This window comes from Bombina bombina, chromosome 10 (assembly GCF_027579735.1).
Source record: "Bombina bombina isolate aBomBom1 chromosome 10, aBomBom1.pri, whole genome shotgun sequence".
NCBI lineage: Eukaryota > Metazoa > Chordata > Amphibia > Anura > Bombinatoridae > Bombina > Bombina bombina.
Genome location: NC_069508.1, coordinates 102,474,992 through 102,502,491, shown reverse-complemented (window position 1 = coordinate 102,502,491; position 27,500 = coordinate 102,474,992). Strand labels below are relative to the sequence as shown.

The 27,500-nt window shown below is 39.2% G+C and overlaps 1 protein-coding gene across 7 annotated transcripts in view; it reads left to right on the top strand.

Moving 5' to 3' along the window:
* The window catches only part of RALGPS2 (Ral GEF with PH domain and SH3 binding motif 2), a 619,002-nt gene that overhangs the window by 530,563 nt on the left and 60,939 nt on the right, over positions 1 to 27,500 (top strand). For 5 of the 7 annotated variants that reach the window (XM_053693284.1, XM_053693287.1, XM_053693283.1 and 2 more), the window contains 2 exons: positions 6,156 to 6,242; positions 9,571 to 9,676. In XM_053693284.1, the coding sequence (XP_053549259.1) occupies positions 6,156 to 6,242; positions 9,571 to 9,676 (193 nt within the window). The remainder of the gene's footprint in view (positions 1 to 6,155; positions 6,243 to 9,570; positions 9,677 to 27,500) is intronic. The other 2 variants (XM_053693289.1, XM_053693288.1) reach the window with 1 other exon arrangement.

The following is a 27,500-nucleotide window of genomic DNA, read 5'->3' as shown; positions in this document are numbered from 1 at the left end:
TAAAAACTTACCTTTGTTTTTTTCACAGCCAGAGCAGCTTCCCCCACACAGAGATCCTCTCTTCACACGTCATCAATGATTAATCCGGATTCCTCCAATCATTGCATGGCCTCAGGCAATGACTCCCCTCGGGGGAAAGCTGTGATTGGAGGAAGCTGGATTAGTCATTGATGACGTGTGAAGAGAGGATCTCCGGGTGGGGTAAGCTGCTCTGGCTGTGCAAAGAAGAGAGGTAAGTTTTTAATCAAAACGGCTGCTTTGTAAACTTTGATGAATGAAAGTGCCCCTGTTTTTAATAGTATTTTTTAAAAAAGGGCTTAAATTCATCAAAGTTTGCCTTCACTTTAGCCCTACTTTATGCTACACAATATTTGCTTAAAGGGACACTGAACCCAAATTATTTATTTCGTCATTCAGATAGAGCATGCCATTTTAAGCAACTTTCTAATTTACTCGTATTAAATTTTTTTCATTCTGTTGGTATCTTTATTTGAAAAGCAAGAATGTAAGTTTAGATTCCGGCCCATTTTTGGTGAACAACCTGGGTTGTTCTTGCTGATTGGGGGATAAATTCACCCACCAATAAACAAGTGCTGTCCAGTGTCTAAACCAAAAATTGGCTGGCTCCTTAGCTTAGATGCCTGCTTTTTCAAATAAAGATAGCAAGAGAATGAAGAAAAATTGATAATAGGAGTAAATTAGAAAGTTGCTTAAAATTGCCTGCTCTATCTGAATCATGAAAGAAAACAATTGGGTCAGTGTCCCTTTAAATCATTGCTGATATATGCTATGTTCCTTGGTTGAGCTTTTATTTTTGGCTAAAAGAGGCTCTTCTTGAACACACGTGTAAAACTATGAGGCAGATTTTGATGGAATTTCCCTAGATCTCTACAGAAGCATAAGATAGGTGGCTAATATAAAGGTAAAGCATTGTGGCATATTCGTTCAGCATGGATGATGAATCTCATGTTTGAATGTAGTTTCTTTTTCTAATTAAAGAGACATGAAACACCTTTTTTCATGATTCAGATAGAGCATAACATTTACTGTAAATTTGCTTCGTTACCTTGGTATCCCTTGTTAAAGAAACCACAACATACAACTGAGATCTAAGTAAACACATTGGGTGAGCCAATGACAAAAAGCATATATGTGTAGCCCCAGTCATCAGCAAGCTCCCAGTAGTGCATTGCTTCCTTTTGACAAAGAATACAAAGCAAATTAAATAATATAAGTAAATTGGAAAGTTGTTTAAAATCACATGCTCTATCTCATTCATGACATTTTCATTTTGACTTTAATGTCCATTTAAAGGGACATTATACCCCCAAAAATGTATTTAATTATACAGATAGAGAATACAATTTTAAAAAGTTTCCAATTTACTTCTATTTTCAAATTTGCTTTGTTTTTATGCTATTCTTTGTTGAAGGGATACCTAGGTAGGTAGCGTGCACATGCCTGAAGCACTGCATGACAGGAAATAGTGCTGCCATCTATTGCTCTTGCTAAAGTATAACATTGTTGCAAAACTGCTACCGACAAGTGCACACTCTTGAGCTTACATCCCAGCTTTTCAACAAAGGATAACAAGAAAACGAAGACAATTTGATAAAAGTAAATTGGAAAGTTGTTTAAAATTGTATGTTCTATCTGAATCATGAAAGATACAATTTGTGTTTTTTGTCCCTTTTAACCAGTAATATAAATTAATGATTTGTAAAATGAATAATTTAATATTATTTTGTGAAATTCTAAATATCATAAATCGCATAACATTCAGATGATCATGTATTAAAGTTGTGTGCAAGGTTCACAGTTTAAACGTGATTTGAGCTGTACTTTTAACTTGTCATTAAATCCGGAAGCTCTCAATTGTAGGAGCAGCCAATATATAGTAGTCCTTGCTCTCCCTATAGCTATAATCATCAGGAATGACTTGGCCCCCAAAATTGTGATGTCAAAACAAACTCCTCCTCATTAAACTGTAACAAGCCACTACACTGCAAGCAACTCACCCCTATATTAGTTGTGTCCATGGCCAGAAATTATTTTTTTTCCCTCCTACCTGATATTTCCTGAAAGGCTCCTTTGTGCTGGTGCATTAGTACAGGCTTGTACGGCGTCTCATGATCTCCTCCATTTTGTGTAGGTTCTTGTGTCCCTGTTATAGTGGACGTCCCAATTCATACTGTGTGTCCTTGTTTCCAGTGCGACTCTCTTCCTGGCCAGTGTTAGCACGTTTCCATTTTTGAGTCTTGAAGGGGATTTTAGACAGATATTCTTTGATTATGTTTTTTATTCTTTTTTCCATAAAACTAAGCCCAAAGTTGTGAATATATCCTCTAATACTGTTACTGAGCCAGAGCTGATTAAGAAAAAATGTGCCATATGTTCTAATATTTGGGCTGATAAGTTATGTGTTGCATGCATTTATCAGATTTATATTATTGATCTTACCAAAAGTTTCTAATTTCCAGTCTATTGGATCTTCTGAGGAGGAGGATAATTTCTGGGAATTAGACATTGATACTGAATTTGATTTATCTCAGCTGCCAAATGTTATTAAGTTGGTAAGGGGAACTTTTAAGGGTTTCTAAAGAATGGTTTCAAACAAAGTCTTCTGATTCTGCTGAATTTCTAATGTCACCAGTATTGCTTCTGGTATTTCAGGTTCAATTTATTAAACAGGAGAGGCAGTTACCCTTCACTGCAAACATTTCAGAATGTATTGCTTGCCTAAAACATTTTCTGAGGCATTTGGTAACCACCTAAGGTGGATCCAGCTATTGCTGAATTGCCAAAATGAATAATGTTGCCAATAGATCACTGTGAGGCCTTTAGAGATGTAATAGAGAGGAAGATGGAGTTAAATTTAAGGAAGGTTAACTTACTGAAATTACATAAATTTTCTGTTTCAGAATGTATTGCTTGCCTAAAACATTTTCTGAGGCATTTGGTAACCACCTAAGGTGGATCCAGCTATTGCTGGATTGCCAAAATGAATAATGTTGCCAATAGATCACTGTGAGGCCTTTAGAGATGTAATAGAGAGGAAGATGGAGTTAAATTTAAGGAAGGTGACATAAATTTTCTATGTCATATATTTAGGTGTCTCATCTTCAGTTTCTCAACTCAGGTAAATGATTGCAAGTTTCATCTTTGTCATCAGTATCTGGTAATAGATGGGCTCAACATCCTCTAATTGTGCAGTTCTTTATATAACTTATCTTATCAACAGTAAGAACTCTTTTACTTTCTTAGGATTTACCACTGGTTCTGGATGCACTAATGGAAAGAGTGTCTGAGCTTTTGACCTATTATACCCTTTTAAATTTCTGGTTGCCCTCATGTCTGCCAGATGGGTTACAGAATTGCAGTCCTTTTTTTCCAATCAGAAAGTGGTCCTTCATACATGAATTTATTTCTAAGGCTGTCTCAAGTTTCATTCATCTCAAGTTATTATTTTGTAGGCATTCTCTTTAAATTAAGAATTGATTCATGAAAAGCCCATGTTTACTTTGGACCTAGTAAGATGTCATCAAATTTTATTTGGGAAAAAATGAAAACTGCCCCTTTTTTATGTGTGTCAAGCTGCAGAAGCCCACTTTGAGAAACTGCTTTTATCCTCAGTATCTTAATCAAAATAAACTTTGATATAACATATTAACTTATTTTCCACCAAACGTTTCTACTACTTTGGTAGTCGTTTATTCCTGGCAAGTATTTTAATCAACACTTCAATTATTTCTTAGTTCTTAGTAATCCTAGGTAAGCTCAGGTGCGTGCACGTATCTTTAGCCATCTGGCAGGAGTGTTTGTAACATTATAGCAATTGTATACATTGTTGCAAACACTGTTGCCATAGACTGTTATAAACACATGGACACTCCTAAGCTCCTATCAGCTTACCTAGGTCTACTCTAAACAAAGATATCAAGAGAACGAAACACATTTGACGATATAAGTAAAATGGAGAGTTGCTTAAAACTGCATTCTATACCTGCATCACTAAAGTTTAATTTTAAGGGACAGGAAGCCCCAAAATTTTAATTTTATGATTCGTATAGAACATTCAATTTATTTCTATTATCAAATTTGCTTAATTCCTTTGCTGAAGAAACACTGACAGCTAAATGAACACATCTAGTTAGCCAATAACAAGAGACAAATGTGTGCAGGGACCAATCAGCAGCACATTTTAAAAATAGAAGTGAATTCAAAAGTGTCTTAAAAATGCATGCTCTATCTGAATCATGCAAGTTTAATTTTGACTTTCCTATCTCTTTAAAGGGACAGTCTAGGCCAAAATAAACTTTCATGATTCAGATAGAGCATGTAATTTTAAACAATTTCCCAATTTACTTTTATCACCAATTTTGCTTTGTTCTCTTGGTATTCTTAGTTGAAAGCTTAACCTAGGAGGTTCATATGCTAATTTCTTAGACCTTGAAGACCACCTCTTTTCAGAATGCATTTTAACAGTTTTTCACCACTAGAGGGTGTTAGTTCATGTGTTTCATATAGATAACACTGTGCTCGTGCACGTGAAGTTATCTGGGAGCAGGCACTGATTGGCTAAACTGCAAGTCTGTCAAAAGAATGAACTGAAATAAAGGGGCAGTTTGCAGAGGCTTAGATACAAGATAATCACAGAGGTTAAAAGTATATTATTATAACTGTGTTGGTTATGCAAAACTGGGGAATGGGTAATAAAGGGATTATCTATCTTTTAAAACAATAACAATTCTGGTGTAGACTGTCCCTTTAAGGAGGAAAAGTTTGTACTGGTTATCCCCTTTTTGGCAGCTAAGCACTAAGTCATTCATTATGAGTATAGTCTAGGGATATGAGCCAATCTATATGAGTGCCCTAGCTTTTTAAAACAAATCCAACTATCTATGTAAAGTGTTTATATCTAGAATATAGTTTGAGTAATCACATTAAAAGGACACTGAACCCAATTCTTTTATTTCGTGATACAGATAGAGAATGCAATTTTAAGCAACTTTATATTTTACTCCTTTTATCAATTTTCTTCATTCTCTTGCTATCTTTATTTGAAAAAGAAGACATCTAAGCTTTTTATTGGTTCAGAACGCTGGGCAACCCTTGTTTATTGGTGGGTGAATGTATCTACCAATCAGCAAGAACAACCCAGGTTGTTCACAAAAAATGGTCCAGCATCTAAACTTACTTTGTTGCTTTTCAAATAAAGATACCAAGAGAATGAAGAATATTGTATAATAGGAGTAAATTAGAAAGTTGCTTTAAATTGCATACTCTATCTGAATCACGAAATAAAAAATTGGGTTCAGTGTCCCTTTAACTACTGCGCATTGCCACAGATATTACTGTGTTTGGGATATTTTATTTATTTATTAATTTGCCTCAGTGTAACATTTCTGCAGACATTTATGCCAGCAAGAGACAGTGACAGTGTGGGGTGGGGGGGAAGCAAACATAACTTATATTGAGAGAGTTCACACAGGGAAAATATACTCAGTGGTTCTATAACAATAAGGGCATAGTAGGGCCAGAATGCCATTGATTTGTTGCAGGCGCTGTTCACCTTGTAGGCGCAGTAGTTTGGAGCAAATGGTGTGTCATAGCTTGTACCAGTACTTGTTTAGGTGGTGTTTTTATACTTGAAATGCAGAGTGGTTACTCTTACTGCCTGGAAGCCAGAAAATTAAATATTATTTATTGCCAGCAACATAAATGTTTTTTTATTTATTTTTTGTTTGAATGTTTCTAAAGCATATTCTAATGAGAAATAATGTATAGATAATTTTATTTCAACAACAGCATCGCTTGCAGATTATGTGTTTAACCCGTGCTGGTTAAACACTTGACTATAAATCCTGCATGGGAACAGCAACCCATTGCAACTTTTAAGCATGACAAGCCTTGTCTGGAGAACCAATCATATGGGGCATATGCATGTAGCAGCCAGTCACTCGCTGTCTTCTCGGGAGATGCAGTCTGTGGTGCTTCAGAATGAGACATAAGCTATGTGTTTACCACTTTGCAAGGGGCCAGCACATTGGTTGCAAAAGCCACTGGTTTTAAAATTAGCTTGTTATTTTCCCTTTTATTGTGAAGTGTGTGCTACATTTCTTACTGTATTTATGTATCTAATGTTTTATTTGTAGATATGACTCTTTACAAGTGATGAGAAGATCGAGTCCTCGTGGCTGGCAAACGAGCAATAATTTAAGGATTGCTTTGCTTAAGCACAGGTGGCCCAACCAAATTTACTGTACCTGATTAACAAACCTGAAATTTTAACACGTGTGAAGAGCTTCAGTGCTGCTGTTTTACATCACTGCATTTTGTTACTTTAACAGCTTGCCATTGATAAGCAAGACAAATTAATTGCTTAATGACTATTGTTTGTGTGCACAAGGGACAGTAAATACAAACTTAAATGTTCATAGTTTAGATAGAGCATGCAAATTTAAACAACTTTCCAATTTACTTATATTATAAATTGTGCTTAGCTCTTATGTTATCCTTTGTTAAAGAGTAAACATAGGTGAGCTCAGGAGCGTGCACATGTCTTTTTGCAGCTGTGTTTACAACAATGTTTATAGCAATGTTACACTTGGTTGCAAACACTGCTGCCATAAAATTCTACAGACAATCTATAACAGCAGTTAGCAACTATATATAAGTGTTTTAAACATTGTTGCAAACACTGCTGCCAGATAGCTAAGGACACGTGCATGCTCCTGAGCTCACCTAACAAAATTGATCATAGAAACCAGTTGGAAAATTGTATGCTGTATTTGAATCATGAACTTTTCATTTTGACTTTACTTTCCCTTTTAGATCACTTATGTTCTTTTGTGAATCAGACAGAGCACGCCATTTTCTTTAAAGTTTCCAATTTACTTCTACTATCAAATTTTCTTTGTTTTGATGATATTCTGTGTTGAAGAGATACCTAGGTAGGCATCTGGAACACTTACATGGCAGGAAACAGTGCTGCCATATAGTGTTCTTGCAAAACTACTGTCATATAGTGCTCCAGAAATGGGCCAGCTCCTAAGCGGACATCCCTGCTTTTCAACAAGAGAGTATAATGGGAACTTTAGTTGTCATTTCTTGTGTAGGATACCACTTACATGATCTGAGGGTGGTCCTAGGAAAGCTGTAAGTGAATCTAATCTCACACAAGACCCTTTGACATACAGATACAGTCAGCAATATGCTCCCATTTAACCTCAGATCAGACTCCATTACCTGAAGCCCACATTATATCTTATGTTAGAAAACCCTGAAGTGTCTGCCTGGTATATGCCCACATGTGAAATCAGATCAGACACAAAAACTTAATGGCCCAAAATACTGTAAAATGTTCTCCCCTTTAATTTGTTCCCAAGTGTATATTTACCTGCTGGAGTGTATTAAGTTGATTACAGACAGCTTCATTAGCTTTATTTTGTCATTTAAAATAAGTTTTTGCCTGCTGTATCCCCACCTATACTGAAAATGTAAATACTTAAGTATTACCTTTGGAAATGCTATGTAAACAAAGCCAGGAAAATAAATTACACTCTCAATGGGAGGTAGGAGAGATAAGTAATACACTGTTCATTTTCAAGTGTTCTCTATTAGCATACAGACAGGTTTAAGAAAGGGAGGCTTTGTGTTTGTATATAAAGATATCCCTGAAAACACTTCCTATTTTATGGGTTGTGATTTCAAAGAGAAAAATGCTATTTTATATAAAAATAGACCTAAAGGAAAGATTTCACAAACATTTGTTTTTTCATTGGCTGGTTTAACGAGTCATTGGAAACAGATTAAGGGGCATCTAATTTTACAGTACACTGTTACTTTTATTTTACTGGAGAAGCTGTTGAAATACTGGACTCAATGACGGTTTTATGTGGGTGCATAGGGAGTGGGGGGGGGGGGGGTAAAAATTGCCCTTCTCTGCCCTGTCCCATAACTAGCCAGACCCTGAATCCCCTAGCCATGCCTCTGTACAAACAAGCCCTGGGCCTTCTTTCTTGACATGAAACCCAACATTTTGTTTTTCGTGATTCAGATAGAAAATACAATTTTAAACAGCATTCCAATTAACTTTTATCATCTAATTTGCTTCACTCTTTATGTATCCTTTGTTGAAGAAATAGCAATGCACATGGTTGAGCCAATAACACGAGGCATCTATATGCAGCCACCAATCAGCAACTACTGAGCATATTTAGATATGCTTTTCAACAAAGGATATCAAGAGAATGGTTCAAATTAGATAATAGAAGTAAATTGGAAAGTTGTTTAAAATTACCTGCTCTTTCTGATTCAATTGGGTTTCATGTCCCTTTAAATATCGGATACCTGGTAACCCTAGCACAAGCTCCAGGTAACCATGGGTTCAATTGCGCAGCTCCAGGCAAGTTTGGTTTATCAAGAAGTGGTGAAAACATACGTTAAAGCTATTATAACCATGACGAGCCTCAATTTGTGATTCCGATAACACAGATGTAATGTCCTTATTGCAAACCTAATGCTGTGTGCGCTTCTGTTTGGGTTTGTTTTGCTTTCGGACAGATTGGTTCCAGCTCTGGGTCTCATGCCATCACCAAGTAAAAATGTATTCTATCCATCTAGAACAGAAATATCTTCACGTTTAGAATTGTATCTATAAGGAACAAAGAAGATATGTTATTGCTTCCTTAAGACAGAATCCCAAGTGATCAGTGTTGCTAGATTGATGTCATTTTTTTCAGATAGGCCAGTAATATTTTCCAGTCTGCAAAACATTAGATCATTGAGCAAGAATTTCCTTGTGGTTACTACGTATAGTATTAACCATGTCTCTTGCTAGATCTTCAGATGTTTGGTCTTTCAAAGAGCCAAAGCATTAATAGTTAAATGGATGCAGTCTATGTACAGTATGGATTAACCAATTGTTTGCAAGAGAGGGCTGCGGCACATTACTTTGCAATGCATTTCTGCTTTCTGGCAGCTGAGGGGTGAAATATTTAGGTGAAAATCACTGTATTGTTGGATTATACATCCCTCCAACAAAGTGTTAATAATTCCATGACTGCTATAGAGTATGTAATCCTAAAGGTTGAAATGAAAGAGAGAAACTTATGTGGTGATGTCATGTGGCCTTTACTCTGCTTCTAAACTAACTCTAATCTTATTGATCATGTGTTTGCAAAGTTGTGAAAACTGACTAAAACACTGCCTGTTATGGAAACATCAAATATATAGATAGATATCAATAGAAATGTTTGCATAGGCAATTAGCACATCTAGGCAAGTATCCCTTCTTACCGTCACCCAAAAAAAACTCCATATACTATGCACCAGAGGATTCTGGGCAAGATATGCAAATTAGATTTATATATATATATAAAATTATTTTTCTTCTAATGGACCGTAGCCTGGTCTATTTGAGGTTTCCTCTTGACTATAAATACCAGAACGGAGCTTGCCATATAAGTATTGGCCCAGGTTTTAGGCTTCCATGCCAATAAAAACGTAGGGCTGATGGTCTCCTAACAAGGGCACATGGTATATCTTAATATTTTTTTTCCCTTTTAGTTCTTCAGAGTCTACAGAGCTGGCTTTGCATTTGTGTCCTGGAGCGGTTACAATTCAAGGGGTTCTGCGTCGGAAAACCTTATTAAAAGAAGGCAAGAAGCCAACGGTAAGATGAAGCAGAATCACATTGTACACATTATACTATCAGCTAGTTTTACATTATCTTGAAACCACAGACATATGTAAATACTTTAGCATTTGTTTGACATGTTCCTACATTTTCACACTTTTTTTTTTTTTTTTTTAACATATCACTGGATGCATTTCCCCTTATTCTTATTCTTATTGGGCTTCTGTAAGGGAGGGTTGGGTTAAGGACATATACTGCTACCTTCAGCAGAACAGTCTCTGATAGGATCTGGGTTTTCACGTATTTAAAGAATATAATCAGAATCTCACAAGTCCGGTAACTCACCTTCTTGCAAGGTGTTCTACAACAGCAGGAAACTCATGAGCAGAGCCCTCTATCCACTCATCTGGTCTATTATTGCCTCTTGTAAGTGTTACTATTGGATATAGCACCTATCTCATTAGCATAGAGGAGTGTGTTGGTGCTCTACAAATACAGTATAGTAATGATAGTAGTATAATAAAATCCTGAACGGTTTTATTTGTGGAGGTAATCATGCTTTCATTTACTTAAGCCCCCTTGATGTGCTTTGATGGTGCCTAATGAGTACCACTAACTTTAGTGATTATACATTAAAACCCAGTGTGGACTGGGTATGCAAGTAAAACTTGTGACTGATATGTATACCAAAGACAAGGCACTGCACCCAAAACAGGCACTAAATATACCGAACGATGTTGCACGTCTACAACATCAATACAGCAAACTTTCTGTGAACCTCACTAATCCCCCTACCCCCCCACCCCGTAATTAAATCTTGGAGACACCACTGGAACAGTTTATTCCTTCTCAAATAGGTAGATTTGTCAGTTTTATACTACTACACTGTATATACCTGGACAGTCACCATTCATGTTACTTTTTAACCTTTCAAATTATGTAAGAACCCTGCAAATGCTTCTCTCTGTATTATATAATGTAAATGTCCCTTCTGTTATATCGCTCCAGTTTGTTCTTTTGGCAGTCAACTTATGAAGACCCATAACACTTTTAAAAACTGTATGATTGCACCCCCTTGTGGCACTGCGCATATCTTTTATATTTAACATTCAACTTGTCAAATATTATTTCTCATCAGGTTTATACTTTGTGGTAGTCTTAAAGGGACACTGAACCCAATTTTCGTCTTTCATGATTCAGATAGAGCATGCAATTTCTAATTTACTCCTATTATCACATTTTCTTCATTCTCTTGGTATCTTTATTTGAAATGCAAGAATGTAAGTTTAGATGCTGGACCATTTTTGGTGAATAACCTGGGTTATTCTTGCTGATTGGTGGATAAATTCATTCCCCAATAAAAAAAAGTGCTGTCCAGAGTTCTGAACCAAAAAAGCTTAGATGCCTTCTTTTTCAAATAAAGATAGCAAGTGAACAAAGAAAAATTGATAATAGGCGTAAATTAGAAAGTTGCTAAAACTTGCATGCTCTATCTGAATCACAAAAGAAAAAAATTGGGTTCAGTGTCCCTTTAACACAACGGATTTGTGACATCATCATAATAGTTTTGTGTTCCATACTTTAATCTGGCAATTATGAGGATTTGACAGTAATTTCAGTGTTGTTTTTTTAACATATTCAAATAAATTAGCACCTCTGCCAATTTATTTATTTATTTTTTTTAACATAAAATAAAGCAGGGAAAAAGTACTCACCTGATATTAGAAGCAAACTATACTTTCTCTTGTAAGCTGAATCCAGTCCACAGGTTCATCCATTACTTGTGGGATATTCTCCTTCCCAACGGAAAGTTGCAAGAGGACACCCACAGCAGAGCTGTCTATATAGCTCCTCCCCTAACTGCCACTCCCAGTCATTCTCTTGCAACTCTCGACAAGAAAGGAAGTATCAAGAGATATGTGGTGACTTAGTGTAGTTTTACCTTCAATCAAGAGTTTATTTTTAAACGGTACCGGCGTTGTACTGTTTTACTCTCAGGCAGAAATTAGAAGAAGAATTCTGCCTGGAGGTTTGATGATCTTAGCGGTTTGTAACTAAGGTCCATTGCTGTTCTCACACATAACTGAAGAATATGGGAAAACTTCAGTTGGGGGAACGGTCTGCAGATTACCTTCTTTGAAGTATGTTCAGTATTTTTATTTCTAGAGAGATGAATAAGTTCTAGAAAATGCTGACAGAGCCTTGTGTATTTGAGGTAAGCCTGATGCAGTGATTTAACAGCGACTGGGATCATGCTTACATAACAGGGTAATATTCATGTTAATATTCATATTGCTTAGTGACAAAACGTTTACATGATTTCATAAAATAGGACGTTTTTTTCTCTGAGGGAGATAAGTCTTTATTTGGGGCCTAGTTTCCACATGGCTAGTCAGATACTCCTAGGAGTACTTTCTTAAGGCCCCTCTGACATCCAGTACATGGTGGGAGGGGCCTATTTTAGCGCTCTAACTGCGCAGTTTTAATTCAGACTGAGACATCCAGCTTCCCTAGAAGAGTCCTCTGGCATCTGAGAACCTTTTCAAAGGGGTTATTTCTGCACAAAATCGTATTTAAGGGCAGGTAGGAGCCTCAGCAGAGCTGTGGCATGGTGCTCAATTGACTTTTAACGTTTTTTAACGTTTTTCAATCCGGTTTGGGGCCTAAGGGGTTAATCATCCATTTGCAAGTGGGTGCAATGTTGCTTTAGTCCCTTACTCACACTGTAAAAATGTCAAAGATTTTACTGTATTTTTTCACTGTTTTGCCGTTTAAGTGCTAGTTTTTTTTCTCTTAAAGGCACAGTAACGTTTTTGTTTAATTGCTGTTTCACCTTTATTAAAGTGTTTTCCAAGCTTGCTTGTCTCATTACTAGTCTGTTAAACATGTCTGACACAGAGGAAACTCCTTGTTCAATATGTTTGGAAGTCATTGTGGAACCCCCTCTTAGAATGTGTACCAAATGTACTGAAATTTCTATAAACTATAAAGACCATATTATGGCGCTTAAAGATTTAGTTCCAGGGGATTCTCTGACTGGAAAGAGGGAGATTATGCCATCTAACTCTCCCCATGTGTCAGAACCTATAACTCCCGCTCAAGTGACGCCAAGTACATCTAGCGCGTCTAATTCTTTTACCTTACAGGACATGGCGGCAGTTATGAATGCTACCCTCACAGAGGTATTCTCCAAACTGCCAGGGCTACAAGGAAAGCGAGACAGCTCTGGGGCTAGAACTAATACAGAGCTTTCTGACGCTTTATTGCCTGTGTCCGATATACACTCACAATACTCAGAAGCCGAAGCAGGTGAGCTTCTATCTGTGGGTGACATTTCAGACTCAGGGAAGGCGTTACTTCAGTCTGATCCTGAGATGACAGCGTTTAAATTCAAGCTTGAACACCTCCGCTTATTGCTTAGGGAGGTTTTAGCGACTCTGGATGACTGTGACCCCATTGTGGTTCCAGAGAAATTGTGTAAAATGGACAAATACTTTGCAGTGCCTGTTTACACTGATGTTTTTCCAGTCCCTAAGAGGTTTTCGGAAATTATTACTAAGGAATGGGATAGACCAGGTGTGCCGTTCTCTCCCCCTCTTGCTTTCAAAAAGATGTTTCCCATAGATGCCACCATACGGGACTCGTGGCAGACGGTCCCTAAGGTGGAGGGAGCAGTCTCTACCCTAGCTAAGCGTACAACTATCCCCGTCGAGGACAGCTGTGCTTTCCTAGATCCTATGGATAAAAAATTGGAGGGTCTCCTTAAGAAAATTTTTATACATCAAGGTTTTATTCTCCAGCCTCTTGCATGCATTGCCCCAGTTACTGCTGCAGCGGCCTTTTGGTTTGTCTCTCTTGAGGAGGCTCTACAGGTGGAGACCCCGTTAGACGATATTCTAGACAGGATTAAAGCTCTTAAGTTGGCTAACTCCTTTATTTCTGACGCCATTTTTCATTTAGCCAAGCTAACGGCTAAGAATTCAGGTTTTGCCATTTTGGCGTGTAGGGCGCTATGGCTCAAGTCCTGGTCAGCAGACGTTACTTCAAAGTCTAAGCTTCTTAACATCCCCTTCAAGGGACAGACCCTATTCGGGCCCGGTCTGAAGGAGATCATTTCTGATATTACTGGAGGTAAAGGTCACGCCCTTCCTCAGGATAGGTCCAATAAGTTAAGGACCAAACAAAATAATTTTCGTTCCTTTCGAAACTTCAAGAGTGGCGCAGCTTCAGTTTCCTCTAATGCAAAACAAGAGGGAAATTTCGCCCAGCCCAAACCAGTCTGGAGACCTAACCAGGCTTGGAACAAGGGGAAGCAGGCCAAGAAACCTGCGGCTGCCTCTAAGACAGCATGAAGGAGTAGCCCCCGATCCGGGACCGGATCTAGTGGGGGGGCAGACTTTCTCTCTTCGCCCAGGCTTGGGCAAGAGACGTCCAGGATCCCTGGGTATTAGAGATTGTTTCCCAGGGATATCTTCTGGACTTCAAAGCTTCATCTCCAAAGGGGAGATTTCATCTCTCACAATTATCTGTAAACCAGATAAAGAGAGAGGCATTCTTACGTTGTGTTCAAGACCTACTGGTTATGGGAGTGATCCACCCAGTTCCAAGGGAGGAACAGGGGCAGGGCTTCTATTCAAATCTGTTTATAGTTCCCAAAAAAGAGGGAACTTTCAGACCAAATTTCTCAGGGTCCCATCCTTCAAGATGGAGACTATCCGAACCATCCTCCCTATCATCCAGGAGGGTCAATATATGACTACCGTGGACTTAAAGGATGCTTATCTCCACATTCCAATTCACAGAGATCATCATCAGTTCCTCAGGTTCGCCTTCTTAGATAGGCATTACCAGTTTGTGGCTCTTCCCTTCGGGTTAGCCACTGCACCAAGAATCTTTACGAAGGTTCTAGGATCCCTACTGGCGGTTCTAAGGCCACGGGGCATAGCGGTGGCTCCTTACCTAGACGACATTCTGATACAGGCGTCGACTTTTCAAATCGCCAAGTCCCATACGGACATTGTTCTGGCCTTTCTGAGGTCTCACGGGTGGAAGGTGAATGAAGAAAAGAGTTCTCTCTCCCCTCTCACAAGAGTTTCCTTCCTAGGAACACTGATAGATTCAGTAGAAATTAAAAAATTTCTGACAGAGGTCTGGTTATCAAAGCTTCTAACTTCCTGCCGTGCTCTTCATTCCACTTCTCGGCCGTCAGTGGCTCAGTGTATGGAAGTAATCGGCTTAATGGTAGCGGCAATGGACATAGTTCCGTTTGCCCGCCTACATCTCAGTCCACTGCAACTTTGCATGCTCAATCAGTGGAATGGGGACTACACAGATTTGTCCGCTCTGCTAAATCTGGATCAAGAGACCAGGGATTCTCTTCTCTGGTGGTTATCTCGGGTCCATCTGTGCAGGGGAATGAGTTTCCGCAGGCCAGAGTGGACTATAGTGACGACAGATGCCAGCCTTCTGGGCTGGGACGCAGTCTGGAACTCCCTGAAGGCTCAGGGTTCGTGGACTCAGGAGGAAGCCCTCCTTCCGATAAATATTCTGGAACTGAGAGCGATATTCAATGCTCTTCAGGCTTGGCCTCAACTAGCTGCGGTCAGGTTAATCAGATTTCAGTCGGACAATATCACGACTGTAGCCTATATCAACCATCAGGGGGGAACAAGAAGCCCCCTGGCAATGTTGGAGGTTTCAAAGATAATTCTATGGGCAGAGGTTCACTCTTGCCATCTCTCAGCTATCCATATCCCAGGAGTAGAGAACTGGGAGGCGGATTTTCTAAGTCGGCAGACTTTTCATCCGGGAGAGTGGGAGCTCCATCGGAGGTATTTGCCCAGCTGATTCAACTATGGGGCAAACCAGAACTGGATCTGATGGTGTCTCTTCAGAACGCCAAGCTTCCTTGTTACGGGTCCAGGTCAAGGGATCCCCAGGCAGCGCTGATAGATGCTCTAGCAGTGCCCTGGTTTCAGCCTGGCTTATGTATTCCCACCATTTTCTCTCCTCCCTCGTCTGATTGCCAAGATCAAGCAGGAGAGGGCTTTGGTGATTTTGATAGCACCTGCGTGGCCATGCAGGACTTGGTATACAGATCTGGTGGACATTTCATCCTTTCCACCATGGACTCTGCCGCTAAGGCAGGACCTTCTACTCCAAGGTCCATTCAAACATCCAAATCTAATTTCTCTGCGGCTGACTGCTTGGAGATTGAACGCTTGATTTTATCAAAACGTGGTTTCTCAGAGTCGGTCATTGATACCTTAATTCAGGCTCGAAAGCCTGTCACCAGGAAAATCTATCATAAGATATGGTATAAATATCTTCATTGGTGTGAATCCAAGGGTTACTCATGGAGTAAGGTCAGGATTCCTAGGATATTATCCTTTCTCCAAGAAGGATTGGAGAAGGGATTGTCAGCTAGTTCCTTAAAGGGACAGATTTCTGCTCTGTCTATTCTTCTGCACAAGCGTCTGGCAGATGTTCCAGACGTTCAGGCGTTTTGTCAGGCTTTAGTTAGAATCAATCCTGTGTTTAAACCTGTTGCTCTGCCATGGAGTTTATATTTAGTTCTTAAAGTTTTTCAAGGGGTTCCGTTTGAACCTCTGCATTCCATAGATATCAAGCTTTTATCTTGGAAAGTTCTGTTTTTGGTAGCTATCTCTTCGGCTCGTAGAGTTTCAGAGTTATCTGCCTTACAGTGTGATTCCCCTTATCTGATCTTCCATGCAGATAAGGTAGTTTTGTGTACCAAACCTGGGTTTCTTCCTAAGGTGGTATCTAATAAGAATATCAATCAGGAGATTGTTGTTCCGTCACTGTGTCCTAATCCTTCTTCAAAGAAGGAACGGAACGTCTATTACACAATCTTGACGTGGTTTGTGCTTTAAAGTTTTATTTACAAGCTACTAAGGATTTTCGTCAAACATCAGCATTGTTTGTTGTCTACTCTGGACAGAGAAGAGGCATCTTCTCTTTCTTTTTGGCTGAGAAGCATAATCCGTTTAGTTTATGAGACTGCTGGCCAGCAGCCTCCTGAAAGAATTACAGCTCATTCCACTAGAGCGGTAGCTTCCACATGGGCTTTTAAAAATGAGGCCTCTGTTGAACACATTTGTAAGGCGGCGACTTGGTCTTCGCTTCATACTTTTTCTAAATTCTACAAATTTGATACTTTTGCTTCCTCTGAGGCTATTTTTGGGAGAAAGGTCTTACAAGCAGTGGTGCCTTCCGTTTAAGTGCTTGCCTTGTCCCTCCCTTCATCCGTGTCCTAAAGCTTTGGTATTGGTATCCCACAAGTAATGGATGAACCCGTGGACTGGATACACCTTACAAGAGAAAACAAAATTTATGCTTACCTGATAAATTTCTTTCTCTTGTGGTGTATCCAGTCCACGGCCCGCCCTGTCACTTTAATGCAGGTGTTTTTTATTTTTAAACTACAGTCACCACTGCACCCTATAGTTTCTCCTTTTTTCTTGCTTGTCATCGGTCGAATAACTGGGAGTGGCAGTTAGGGGAGGAGCTATATAGACAGCTCTGCTGTGGGTGTCCTCTTGCAACGTCCTGTTGGGAAGGAGAATATCCCACAAGTAATGGATGAACCCGTGGACTGGATACACCACAAGAGAGAGAAATTTATCAGGTAAGCATAAATTTTGTTTTTTAAATTACAGCTGATGTTAATGATCAATCTCATACTAGCTATAGAATATTGTGTTATTTTGCAAAAAGCAAATGAACAACCTAATTTATTGTAAATATTATTCAAATAGATATGGCAGAACATGTTATTTTGTTAGTCATTCTTCATATAACTATAGTAAATTAAGATTTTCAATACATTTTTAATGTTTTAATTTTCCTCCCTTTTCTTGTAATTTAAAGCGATATGAAACACAAAAAATGTTTGTGATTCAGACGGAGCATATTATTTAAAAAAAAAATTCTCTAATTTGTTCTCAAATTTATTTCCTTTCCATGATATTCTGTGTTATATCTGGAGCACTACATGTCCGAAATACTGCTGCCATAAAGTGATCCAGAAATGGTCCTGCTCCTAAGCTTTCGCCCATACTTTTCAACAAAATATAACAAGAGAATGAAGAGAAATTGATAATAGAAGTAAATTAGAAAGTTGTTTAAAATCACATGCTCTATCTGAATCCTGAAATAAATATTTTGTGATTCATATCCCTTTAACTCTGAAAACTGTGAGTTTCCCAATTTCAGCTAGAACTGGAAGTTCATACTACAGACTTTATCATGATATATTAATAGAACATTATATAAGTTGTTTATATATGTGCATAATTGACTTCAGAAAAGGAAATAAGATGAGTTTGGGTTTAATATATATATATATATATATATATATATACATACAGTTGTATGCAAAAGTTTAGGCACCCATGACAATTAAGCCTTTAACTTCATAGACTGGTGCATCCAATCATGAGGAAAGGTATTTAAGGTGGCCAATTGCAAGTTGTTCTCTTTGACTCTCCTCTGAAGAGTGGCAACATGGGGGCCTCAAAACAACTCTCAAATGACCTAAAATCAAAGATTGTTCAACATTATGGTTTAGGGGAAGGCTACAAAAAGCTATCGCAGAGATTTAAGCTGTAAGTGTCCACTGTGAGGAAATGTAAGACCACAGGCACAGTTCTTGTTAAGGCCAGAAGTGGCAGGTCAAGTAAAATATCGGAGAGGCAAAGGATGGTGAGAACGGTCAAAAACAGCCCACAGACCACCTCCAAATCCAAAGACCTACAACATCATCTTGCTGCAGATGGCGTCACTGTGCATCGTTTAACAATTCAGTGCACTTTGCACAAGGAGAAGCTGTATGGGAAAGTGATGCGGAAGAAGCCTTTTCTGCACACACGCCACAAACAGAGTCACTTGAGGTATGTAAACATTTTAGAAGAAGGTGCTGTGGACTGATGAAACAAAAATTGAGTTATTTGGTCATAACAAGGGGCATTATGCATGGCGGCAAAACACAAGGTTCCAAGACAAACCCTTGCTACCCACAGTAAAATTTGGTAGATGTTCCATCATGCTGTGGGGCTGTGTGGCCAGTGCTGGTACTGGGAATCTTGTTAAAGTTGAGGGTCGCATGGATTCCACTCAATATCAGCAGATACTTGAGAATAATGTTGAGGAATCAGTCACAAAGTTGCAGTTACGCCAGGGCTGGATATTTCAACAAGACAACGACCCAAAACACTGCTCAAAATCTACTCTGGCATTTATGCAGAGGAACAAGTACAATGTTCTGGAATGGCCATCTCAGTCCCCAGACCTGAATATCATTGAAAATCTGTGGGGTGATTTGAAGCGGGATGTCCATGCTCGGCAACCATCAAACCTAACTGAACTGGAGATGTTTTGCAAGGAGGAATGGTCCAAAATACCTTAATCCAGACACTCATTACAGGCTATAGGAAGCGTCTAGAGGCTGTTATTTCTGCTAAAGGAGGCTCTACTAAATATTGATGCAATATTTCTGTTGAGGTGCATAAATTTATGCACCTGTCTAATTTCGTTTTGATGCATATTGCACATTTTCTGTTAATCCAATAAACCTCATTTCACTACTGAAATATTACTGGGTCCTTCAGTTATTTGATAGATCAAAATGAAATTGCTGATCCAAACACCCAATTATTTATAAATGAAAATCATGGAAATTGTCAGGGGTGCCTAAACCTTTGCATACGACTATATATATATATATATATATATATATATATATATATATATATATATATATATATAAAATAACTCATTTGTGTAGTTCATTAACAAATCTAGACAGGCCCAGAGGCTTGTTTTCCCAGAAAACATCTGAATTACATTGTTTCCAATCCAGCAAAGGATTCTGGGTAAGATATACAAATTAAGTACACGACACACCTTTTTACTTCAGTCTGCTTTTCAGCAGGTTCCCTTTACGCCAAAGTATCGCTGTTCACACAGCTTATAAACTTAGCTAGGGTTAGTGCAGTGATTCATAACCATCCCAGGACAGACTGTTTCGTGGTTTTTCTCACTCATCAGCTGGGAGAAGGTTAGAATCACTGCTGGGTGAAGTTGATTCCAGGCAGAATACAACAACATTTTAAATTAGGGGGAGATAAAAGGCGAGTTTAAAATCCTCCACTACGCACAAAATATAGAAAAAATAACTCATTGTGTAGTTCATTAACAAATCTAAAAAGGTGTGTCATTGTGTACTTAATTTGCATATCTTACCCAGAATCCTTTGCTGCATTGGAAACAATGTAATTCAGAGGTTTTCTGTGGGAAAACAAGCCTCTGGGCCTGTCTAGATTTGTTAATGAACTACACAATGAGTTATTTTTTCTATATTTTGTGCATAGTGGAGGATTTTAAACTCGCCTTTTATCTCCCCCTAATTTAAAATGTTATATATATATATATATATATATATATATATATATATATATATATATATATATATATATATATATATATATATATATATATATATATATAATAGGCGATAAGCCTGCCCAGAGGGCAGTTTATGTTTAAAAACTACAACCCCCCACTAGCTAAAGTTAAAAAAAAAAATAAAAAAAAAATACAGAAAAAAATAAACAAAGGTATCTAAAATAAAAAAAATTAAACCGAAACTAATACCCCCTCAAATAAAAACACCCCCTAATCTAATACTAAACTACCATTGCCCTAAATTAAACAGCTCTTTTACCTCTACAAAAGGGCAATCAGCTATTTTTTAAGCCTAAAAAAAAAATACCCCAAAAATTAAAATAAAAAAGCCTAAACCTAAGCCCCAAATAGGTATTCACTGTTCCTGAGGTCTGGCGGAGAAGGTCTTCTTCCAGACGGATCCATCATCTATCTTCATCCGGAGTGAAGGCGGCGCAGAGCTGTGTTTCCAATGTCTGAATCCTCATCGGCAGCCCTCGGCGGCATGGAGGCTCCACTTCATCCGATGTCCGTCGTAGACTGAAGATTGAATGCAAGGTACCGCAATCAATTTGGGGTACCTTGCATTCCTATTGGCAAAAAATTTGAAATCAGCCAATAGGATTAGAACTGCTGAAATCCTATTGGCTGTTTAAATCAGCCAATAAGATTTCATTAGCTCATCCTTTTGGCTGATTTTAAAATATCAGCCAATAGGAATGGAAGATACCCCAATAAATATGGGGTTCATTGCATTCAGTCTTCAGTGTGCAGTGGACGATCGCATGAAAATGAGCCTCCATACTGCTGAGGAGTGCCGCCGCCGAGGAGCGCCACATCTGGGAAGACTGCTCCGCACCTCTGCTCGTTGTGGATGAAGATAGAAGATGATGGACCTGCCTGGAAGAAGACCTCCCCCGAACTTAAGGAACCGTGAGTACCTATTTGGGGCTTAGGTTTAGGCTTTTTTATTTAAATGTTTTGGGGTTTTTTTATTTTTAAGATTAGGGTTTTGGGTGCTGTAAAAGAGCTGAATGCCCTTTTAAGGTCAATGCCCATACAAATGCCCCTTTAGGGGCAATGGGTAGATTTTTTTTTTTTATTTGTTAGGCTTTTTTTATTTTGGGGGGTTTGGTGGGTGGGAGATTTTACTGTTAGGGTGAACTTGGTTTATTTTTAATGTCAAAGAGCTGATAATGCCCTACAAAAAGCCCTTTTAAGGGCTATTAGTAGTGTATTCTTAGATTAGGGGGTGTTTTTATTTTGGGAGGCTTTTTTATTTTCATAGGTATTAAGTTTAATTTTTTTATTTTGGATAATGTGGTTTATTATTTTGTGTAATGTTAGACTTTTTTTATTTTCTGTAATTTTAGATTAAATTTGGTTTTATTTATTTTTAAAGTAATTTTAGGTTTTTTATTTTATTTATAATTTAGGATTATTTTAATTTATGTAATGGGGTTAATTTAGGGGGTGTTAGGTTAGGGGGCTTAGTGATTAGTTATTTGCGTTGTGGGGTTTGGTGGTTTAGGGGTTAATAGATTTATTATGTTAATTGTGGTGTGGATTAATGGCGGTTTAGGGGTTAATAGATTTATTAGGTTAATTAGCAATGTGGGTTAATGGCGGTTTAGGGGTTAATAGACGTATTAGGTAGTTTGCGATGTTGGTTGGCGGATTTAGGGGTTAATATTTTTATTAGGTAGTTGGTTGTTTTTTTTCTTAATACTTATTGCGGGCGGTTAGGTTTTTTTTTGTTTTTTTTTTTAAATCTTTTTATTGATTTTTCAGTTAATGATTAAAATATACATATAACAAAGTCAATAACAGTAAACATATAATAAACAATACAGTCTTCAAGTGTTGCTTATTTGCAATTATCTTTTGGGAACCTTTTTGTTGAGCCATTGTCTTTTTTAACGTGGGATTAATGTTTATATGCCTCGTGAAGTTAGTTACATCTTGGATATAATTCTATAAACCTACACACAACCTCCTACCCATCTGCATAAGTCTACTTCTTCTTAAGGGGGCCTCCCTATTCCAATAACCATCTCTGACTGGTGTTCCCCCTCCCCAACCGTCTGATTGGTATTTCTTCTAGCTCTATTTTCTTGTTCAATATACATAATATATGGCTCCCATTGTTGAATAAATCTGTTCTTCGTATTCAAGAGAGCAGCAGAAGCACTAGTCATAGTGATATTCTATTTTCTTTTTAATATATTCAAATGGGGGAGGATCTACTTTCCAAAATCTAGCTATACAAATCCTCACTACAGTGCAGATCATAGCTATTAGTTTGTGGTGTCTTTTCAAATTCCCTTCCGGGGGAAAATGGAGTAAGGTCTGTTCCGGGGTAAGGTCTATTTCTGTTTCTAAAATTAAACTTAAAAATGTAGAGGTCATGTCCCCCATATCCTTTTCACCTTCTCACATTTCCACCACATGTGCAAGTATGACCCTATCTCTCCACATCCCCCTATAACACATGTGAGGGGTGTCATCTAAGGACTTAGCTAATCTGGTGGGGTATATGTACCATTTGTAAAGTACCTTAATGTAATTTTCTTTCAGCATTGCATTAGGAGAAAATGATAGGCCTCTGTTAATGTTCGTAACCCAGGTTTCTACCGTCCATGTCTTATTTAAGTCTTGTTCCTATTTAGTCATAAAGGAATTATTTTCCATAGCATTCCCCCCACTGAAAGGTGGGTAGAGTAGGGATATCAGGCCGCTTCTAGGATTTTTCGTGAGGCATAGTGACTCAAATATGGTGTTGGTCAAAGGTTTATCTGATCCTATTATCTCTCTTACTCTGGATTTAAGCTGCAGGTAGTGAAACCATTTATTTCACTCCGATGTACCTAATTCCATATATTGCATATAGGACAGTATATTGTTATTGATAAGTGTGTCTGCAATCCGGTAAAGGCCCTTATTTCTCTTGTTAAGTGTATCCAGTCCACGGATCATCCATTACTTGTGGGATATTCTCCTTCCCAACAGGAAGTTGCAAGAGGGTCACCCACAGCAGAGCTGCTATATAGCTCCTCCCCTAACTGCCATATCCAGTCATTCTCTTGCAAGTCTCAACAAAGATGGACGTAGTAAGAGGAGAGTGGTGTATTATAGTTAGTTTCTTAACTTCAATCAAAAGTTTGTTATTTTTAAATGGTACCGGAGTGTACTGTTTTATCAAAGGCAGCATTAGAAGAAGAATCTGCCTGTGATTTCTATGATCTTAGCAGAAGTAACTAAGATCCATTGCCGTTCTCACATATTCTGAGGAGTGAGGTAACTTCAGAGAGGGAATGGCGTGCAGGTTTTCCTGCAATAAGGTATGTGCAGTAAACATATTTCTAGGGATGGAACTTGCTAGAAAAATGCTGCTGATACCGGATTAATGTAAGTTAAGCCTAAATGCAGTGATTTAATAGCGACTGGTATCAGGCTTATTAACAGAGATACATACTCTTATAAAAGTGTAATATAAAACGTTTGCTTGCATGTTTAATCGTTTTTATATATGCTTTGGTGATAAAACTTATTGGGGCCTAGTTTTTTCCACATGGCTGGCTTTATTTTTGCCTAGAAACAGAGGCTTTCCACTGTTATAGTATAAAAGTTACAGTTGGTGCAGTTAAAATTACAAACTGTGACATTCAGCTTCCCTCAGCAGTCCCCTGCATGCTATAGGACATCTCTGATGGGTTTAAAAGGCTTCAAAAGTAGGAGCTGTGGCAGTTGTTATGACTGTTTAAAAAACATATTTTTCATTTTGTTAATCTGTTTTTTGTATTAAGGGGTTAATCATCCATTTGCAAATGGGTGCAATGCTCTGCTAACTTGTTACATACACTGTAAAAACTTTGTTAGTGTAACTGCCTTTTTTCACTGTTATTTCAAATTTTGCCAAAATTTGTTTCTCTTAAAGGCACAGTAACGTTTTTTATATTGCTTGTTAACTTTGTTTAAAGTGTTTTCCAAGCTTGCTAGTCTCATTGCTAGTCTGTACAAACATGTCTGACACAGAGGAAACTACTTGTTCATTATGTTTAAAAGCCATTGTGGAGCCCCATAGGAGAATGTGTACTAAATGTATTGATTTCACCTTAAACAGTAAAGATCAGTCTTTATCTATAAAAGAATTGTCACCAGAGGGGTCTGTCGAGGGGGAAGTTATGCCGACTAACTCTCCCTACGTGTCGGACCCTTCGCCTCCCGCTCAAGGGACGCACACTAATATGGCGCCAAGTACATCAGGGATGCCCATAGCGATTACTTTGCAGGACATGGCTGCAATCATAAATAATACCCTGTCACAGGTATTAGCCAGATTGCCTGAATTGAGAGGCAAGCGCGATAGCTCTGGGGTTAGACGAGATACAGAGCGCGTAGATGCTGTAAGAGCCATGTCTGATACTGCGTCACAATATGCAGAACCTGAGGACGGAGAGCTTCAGTCTGTGGGTGACGTCTCTGAATCGGGGAGACCTGATTCAGAGATTTCTAATTTTAAATTTAAGCTTGAGAACCTCCGTGTGTTACTTGGGGAGGTATTAGCTGCTCTTAATGACTGTGACACAATTGCAGTGCCAGAGAAATTGTGTAGGCTGGATAAATACTATGCAGTGCCGGTGAGTACTGATGTTTTTCCAATACCTAAAAGGCTTACAGAAATTATTAGTAAGGAGTGGGATAGACCCGGTGTGCCCTTTTCCCCACCTCCTATATTTAGAAAAATGTTTCCAATAGATGCCACTACACAGGACTTATGGCAGACAGTCCCTAAGGTGGAGGGAGCAGTTTCTACTTTAGCAAAGCGTACCACTATCCCGGTTGAGGACAGTTGTGCTTTTTCAGATCCAATGGATAAAAAAATTAGAGGGTTACCTTAAGAAAATGTTTATTCAACAAGGTTTTTATTTTACAGCCCCTTGCATGCATTGCGCCTGTCACTGCTGCGGCGGCGTTCTGGTTTGAGGCCCTGGAAGAGGCCATCCATACAGCTCCATTGACTGAAATTATTGACAAGCTTAGAACACTTAAGCTAGCTAACTCATTTGTTTCTGATGCCATTGTTCATTTGACTAAACTAACGGCTAAGAATTCCGGATTCGCCATCCAGGCGCGTAGGGCGCTATGGCTTAATTCCTGGTCAGCTGATGTGACTTCAAAGTCTAAATTACTTAACATTCCTTTCAAGGGGCAGACCTTATTCGGGCCTTGTTTGAAAGAAATTATTGCTGACATTACTGGAGGTAAGGCTCATACCCTTCCTCAGGACAGGGCCAAATCCAAGGCCAAACAGTCTAATTTTCGTGCCTTTCGAAATTTCAAGGCAGGTGCAGGATCAGCTCCCTCTACTTCAAAACAAGAGGGAACTTTTCCTCAATCTAAGCAGGCCTGGAAACCTACCCAGTCCTGGAACAAGGGCAAGCAGGCCGAAAGCCTGCTGCTGCCTCCAAGACAGCATGAAGGAGCAGCCCCCTATCCAACAACGGATCTAGTAGGGGGCAGACTCTCTCTCTTCGCCCAAGCGTGGGCAAGAGATGTTCAGGATCCCTGGGCGTTGGAGATCATATCTCAGGGATATCTTCTGGACTTCAAAGCTTCTCCCCCACAAGGGAGATTTCACCTTTCAAGATTATCTGCAAACCAGATAAAGAAAGAGGCATTCCTCAGCTGCGTGCAAGACCTCCTTGTAATGGGAGTGATCCATCCAGTTCCGCGGACGGAACAAGGACAGGGGTTTTATTCAAATCTGTTTGTGGTTCCCAAAAAAGAGGGAACCTTCAGACCAATTTTGGATCTAAAGATCCTAAACAAATTCCTCAGAGTTCCATCAATCAAGATGGAAACTATTCTAACCATTTTACCCATGATCCAAGAGGGTCAGTACATGACCACAGTGGACTTAAAGGATGCCTACCTTCACATTCCGATCCACAAGAATCCTCATCGGTTCCTGAGGTTTGCCTTTCTAGACAGGTATTACCAGTTTGTAGCTCTTCCATTCGGGTTGGCTACAGCCCCAAGAATTTTTACAAAGGTTCTGGGCTCACTTCTGGCGGTTACCTAGACGACATCCTGATACAGGCGTCAAGCTTTCAAATTGCCAAGTCTCATACAGAGATAATTCTGGCATTTCTGAGGTTGCATGGGTGGAAAGTGAACGAAGAAAAGAGTTCTCTATCTCCTCTCACAAGGGTTTCCTTCCTAGGGACTCTGATAGATTCTATAGAAATGAAAATTTACCTGACGGAGTCCAGGTTATCAAAACTTCTAAATGCTTGCCGTGTTCTTCACTCCATTCCGCGCCCCATGGTGGCTCAGTGCATGGAAGTAATCGGCTTAATGGTAGCGGCGATGGACATAGTGCCATTTGCGCGCCTGCATCTCAGACCGCTGCAATTATGCATGCTCAGTCAGTGGAATGGGGATTACACAGATTTGTCCCCTCTACTAAATCTGGATCAGGAAACCAGAGATACTCTTCTCTGGTGGTTATCTCGGGTCCATCTGTCCAAAGGTATGACCTTTCGCAGGCCATATTGGACCATTGTAACAACAGACGCCAGCCTTCTAGGTTGGGGTGCAGTCTGGAACTCCCTGAAGGCTCAGGGTTCATGGACTCATGAGGAGAAACTCCTCCCAATAAATATTCTGGAGTTAAGAGCAATATTCAATGCTCTTCTAGCTTGGCCTCAGTTAGCAACACTGAGGTTCATCAGATTTCAGTCGGACAACATCACGACTGTGGCTTACATCATCCATCAAGGGGGGACCAGGAGTTCCCTAGCGATGTCAGAAGTCTCCAAGATAATTCGCTGGGCAGAGACTCACTCTTGCCACCTATCAGCGATTCATATCCCAGGGGTAGAGAACTGGGAGGCGGATTTTCTAAGTCGTCAGACTTTTCATCCGGGGGAGTGGGAACTCCATCCGGAGGTGGTTGCTCAATTGGTTCTCCGTTGGGGCAAATCAGAACTGGATCTCATGGCGTCTCGCCAGAACGCCAAGCTTCCTTGTTACGGATCCAGGTCCAGGGACCCAGAAGCGGCACTGATAGATGCTCTAGCAGCGCCTTGGTTCTTCAACCTGGCCTATGTGTTTCCACCGTTTCCTCTGCTCCCTCGTCTGATTGCCAAAATCAAACAGGAGTGAGCATCGGTGATATTGATAGCGCCTGCGTGGCCACGCAGGACCTGGTATGCAGACCTAGTGGACATGTCATCCTTTCCACCATGGACTCTGCCTCTGAGACAAGACCTTCTAATACAAGGTCCTTTCAGTCATCCGAATCTACTTTCTCTGAGACTGACTGCATGGAGATTGAACGCTTGATCCTATCAAAGCGTGGCTTCTCCGAGTCAGTAATTGATACCTTAAT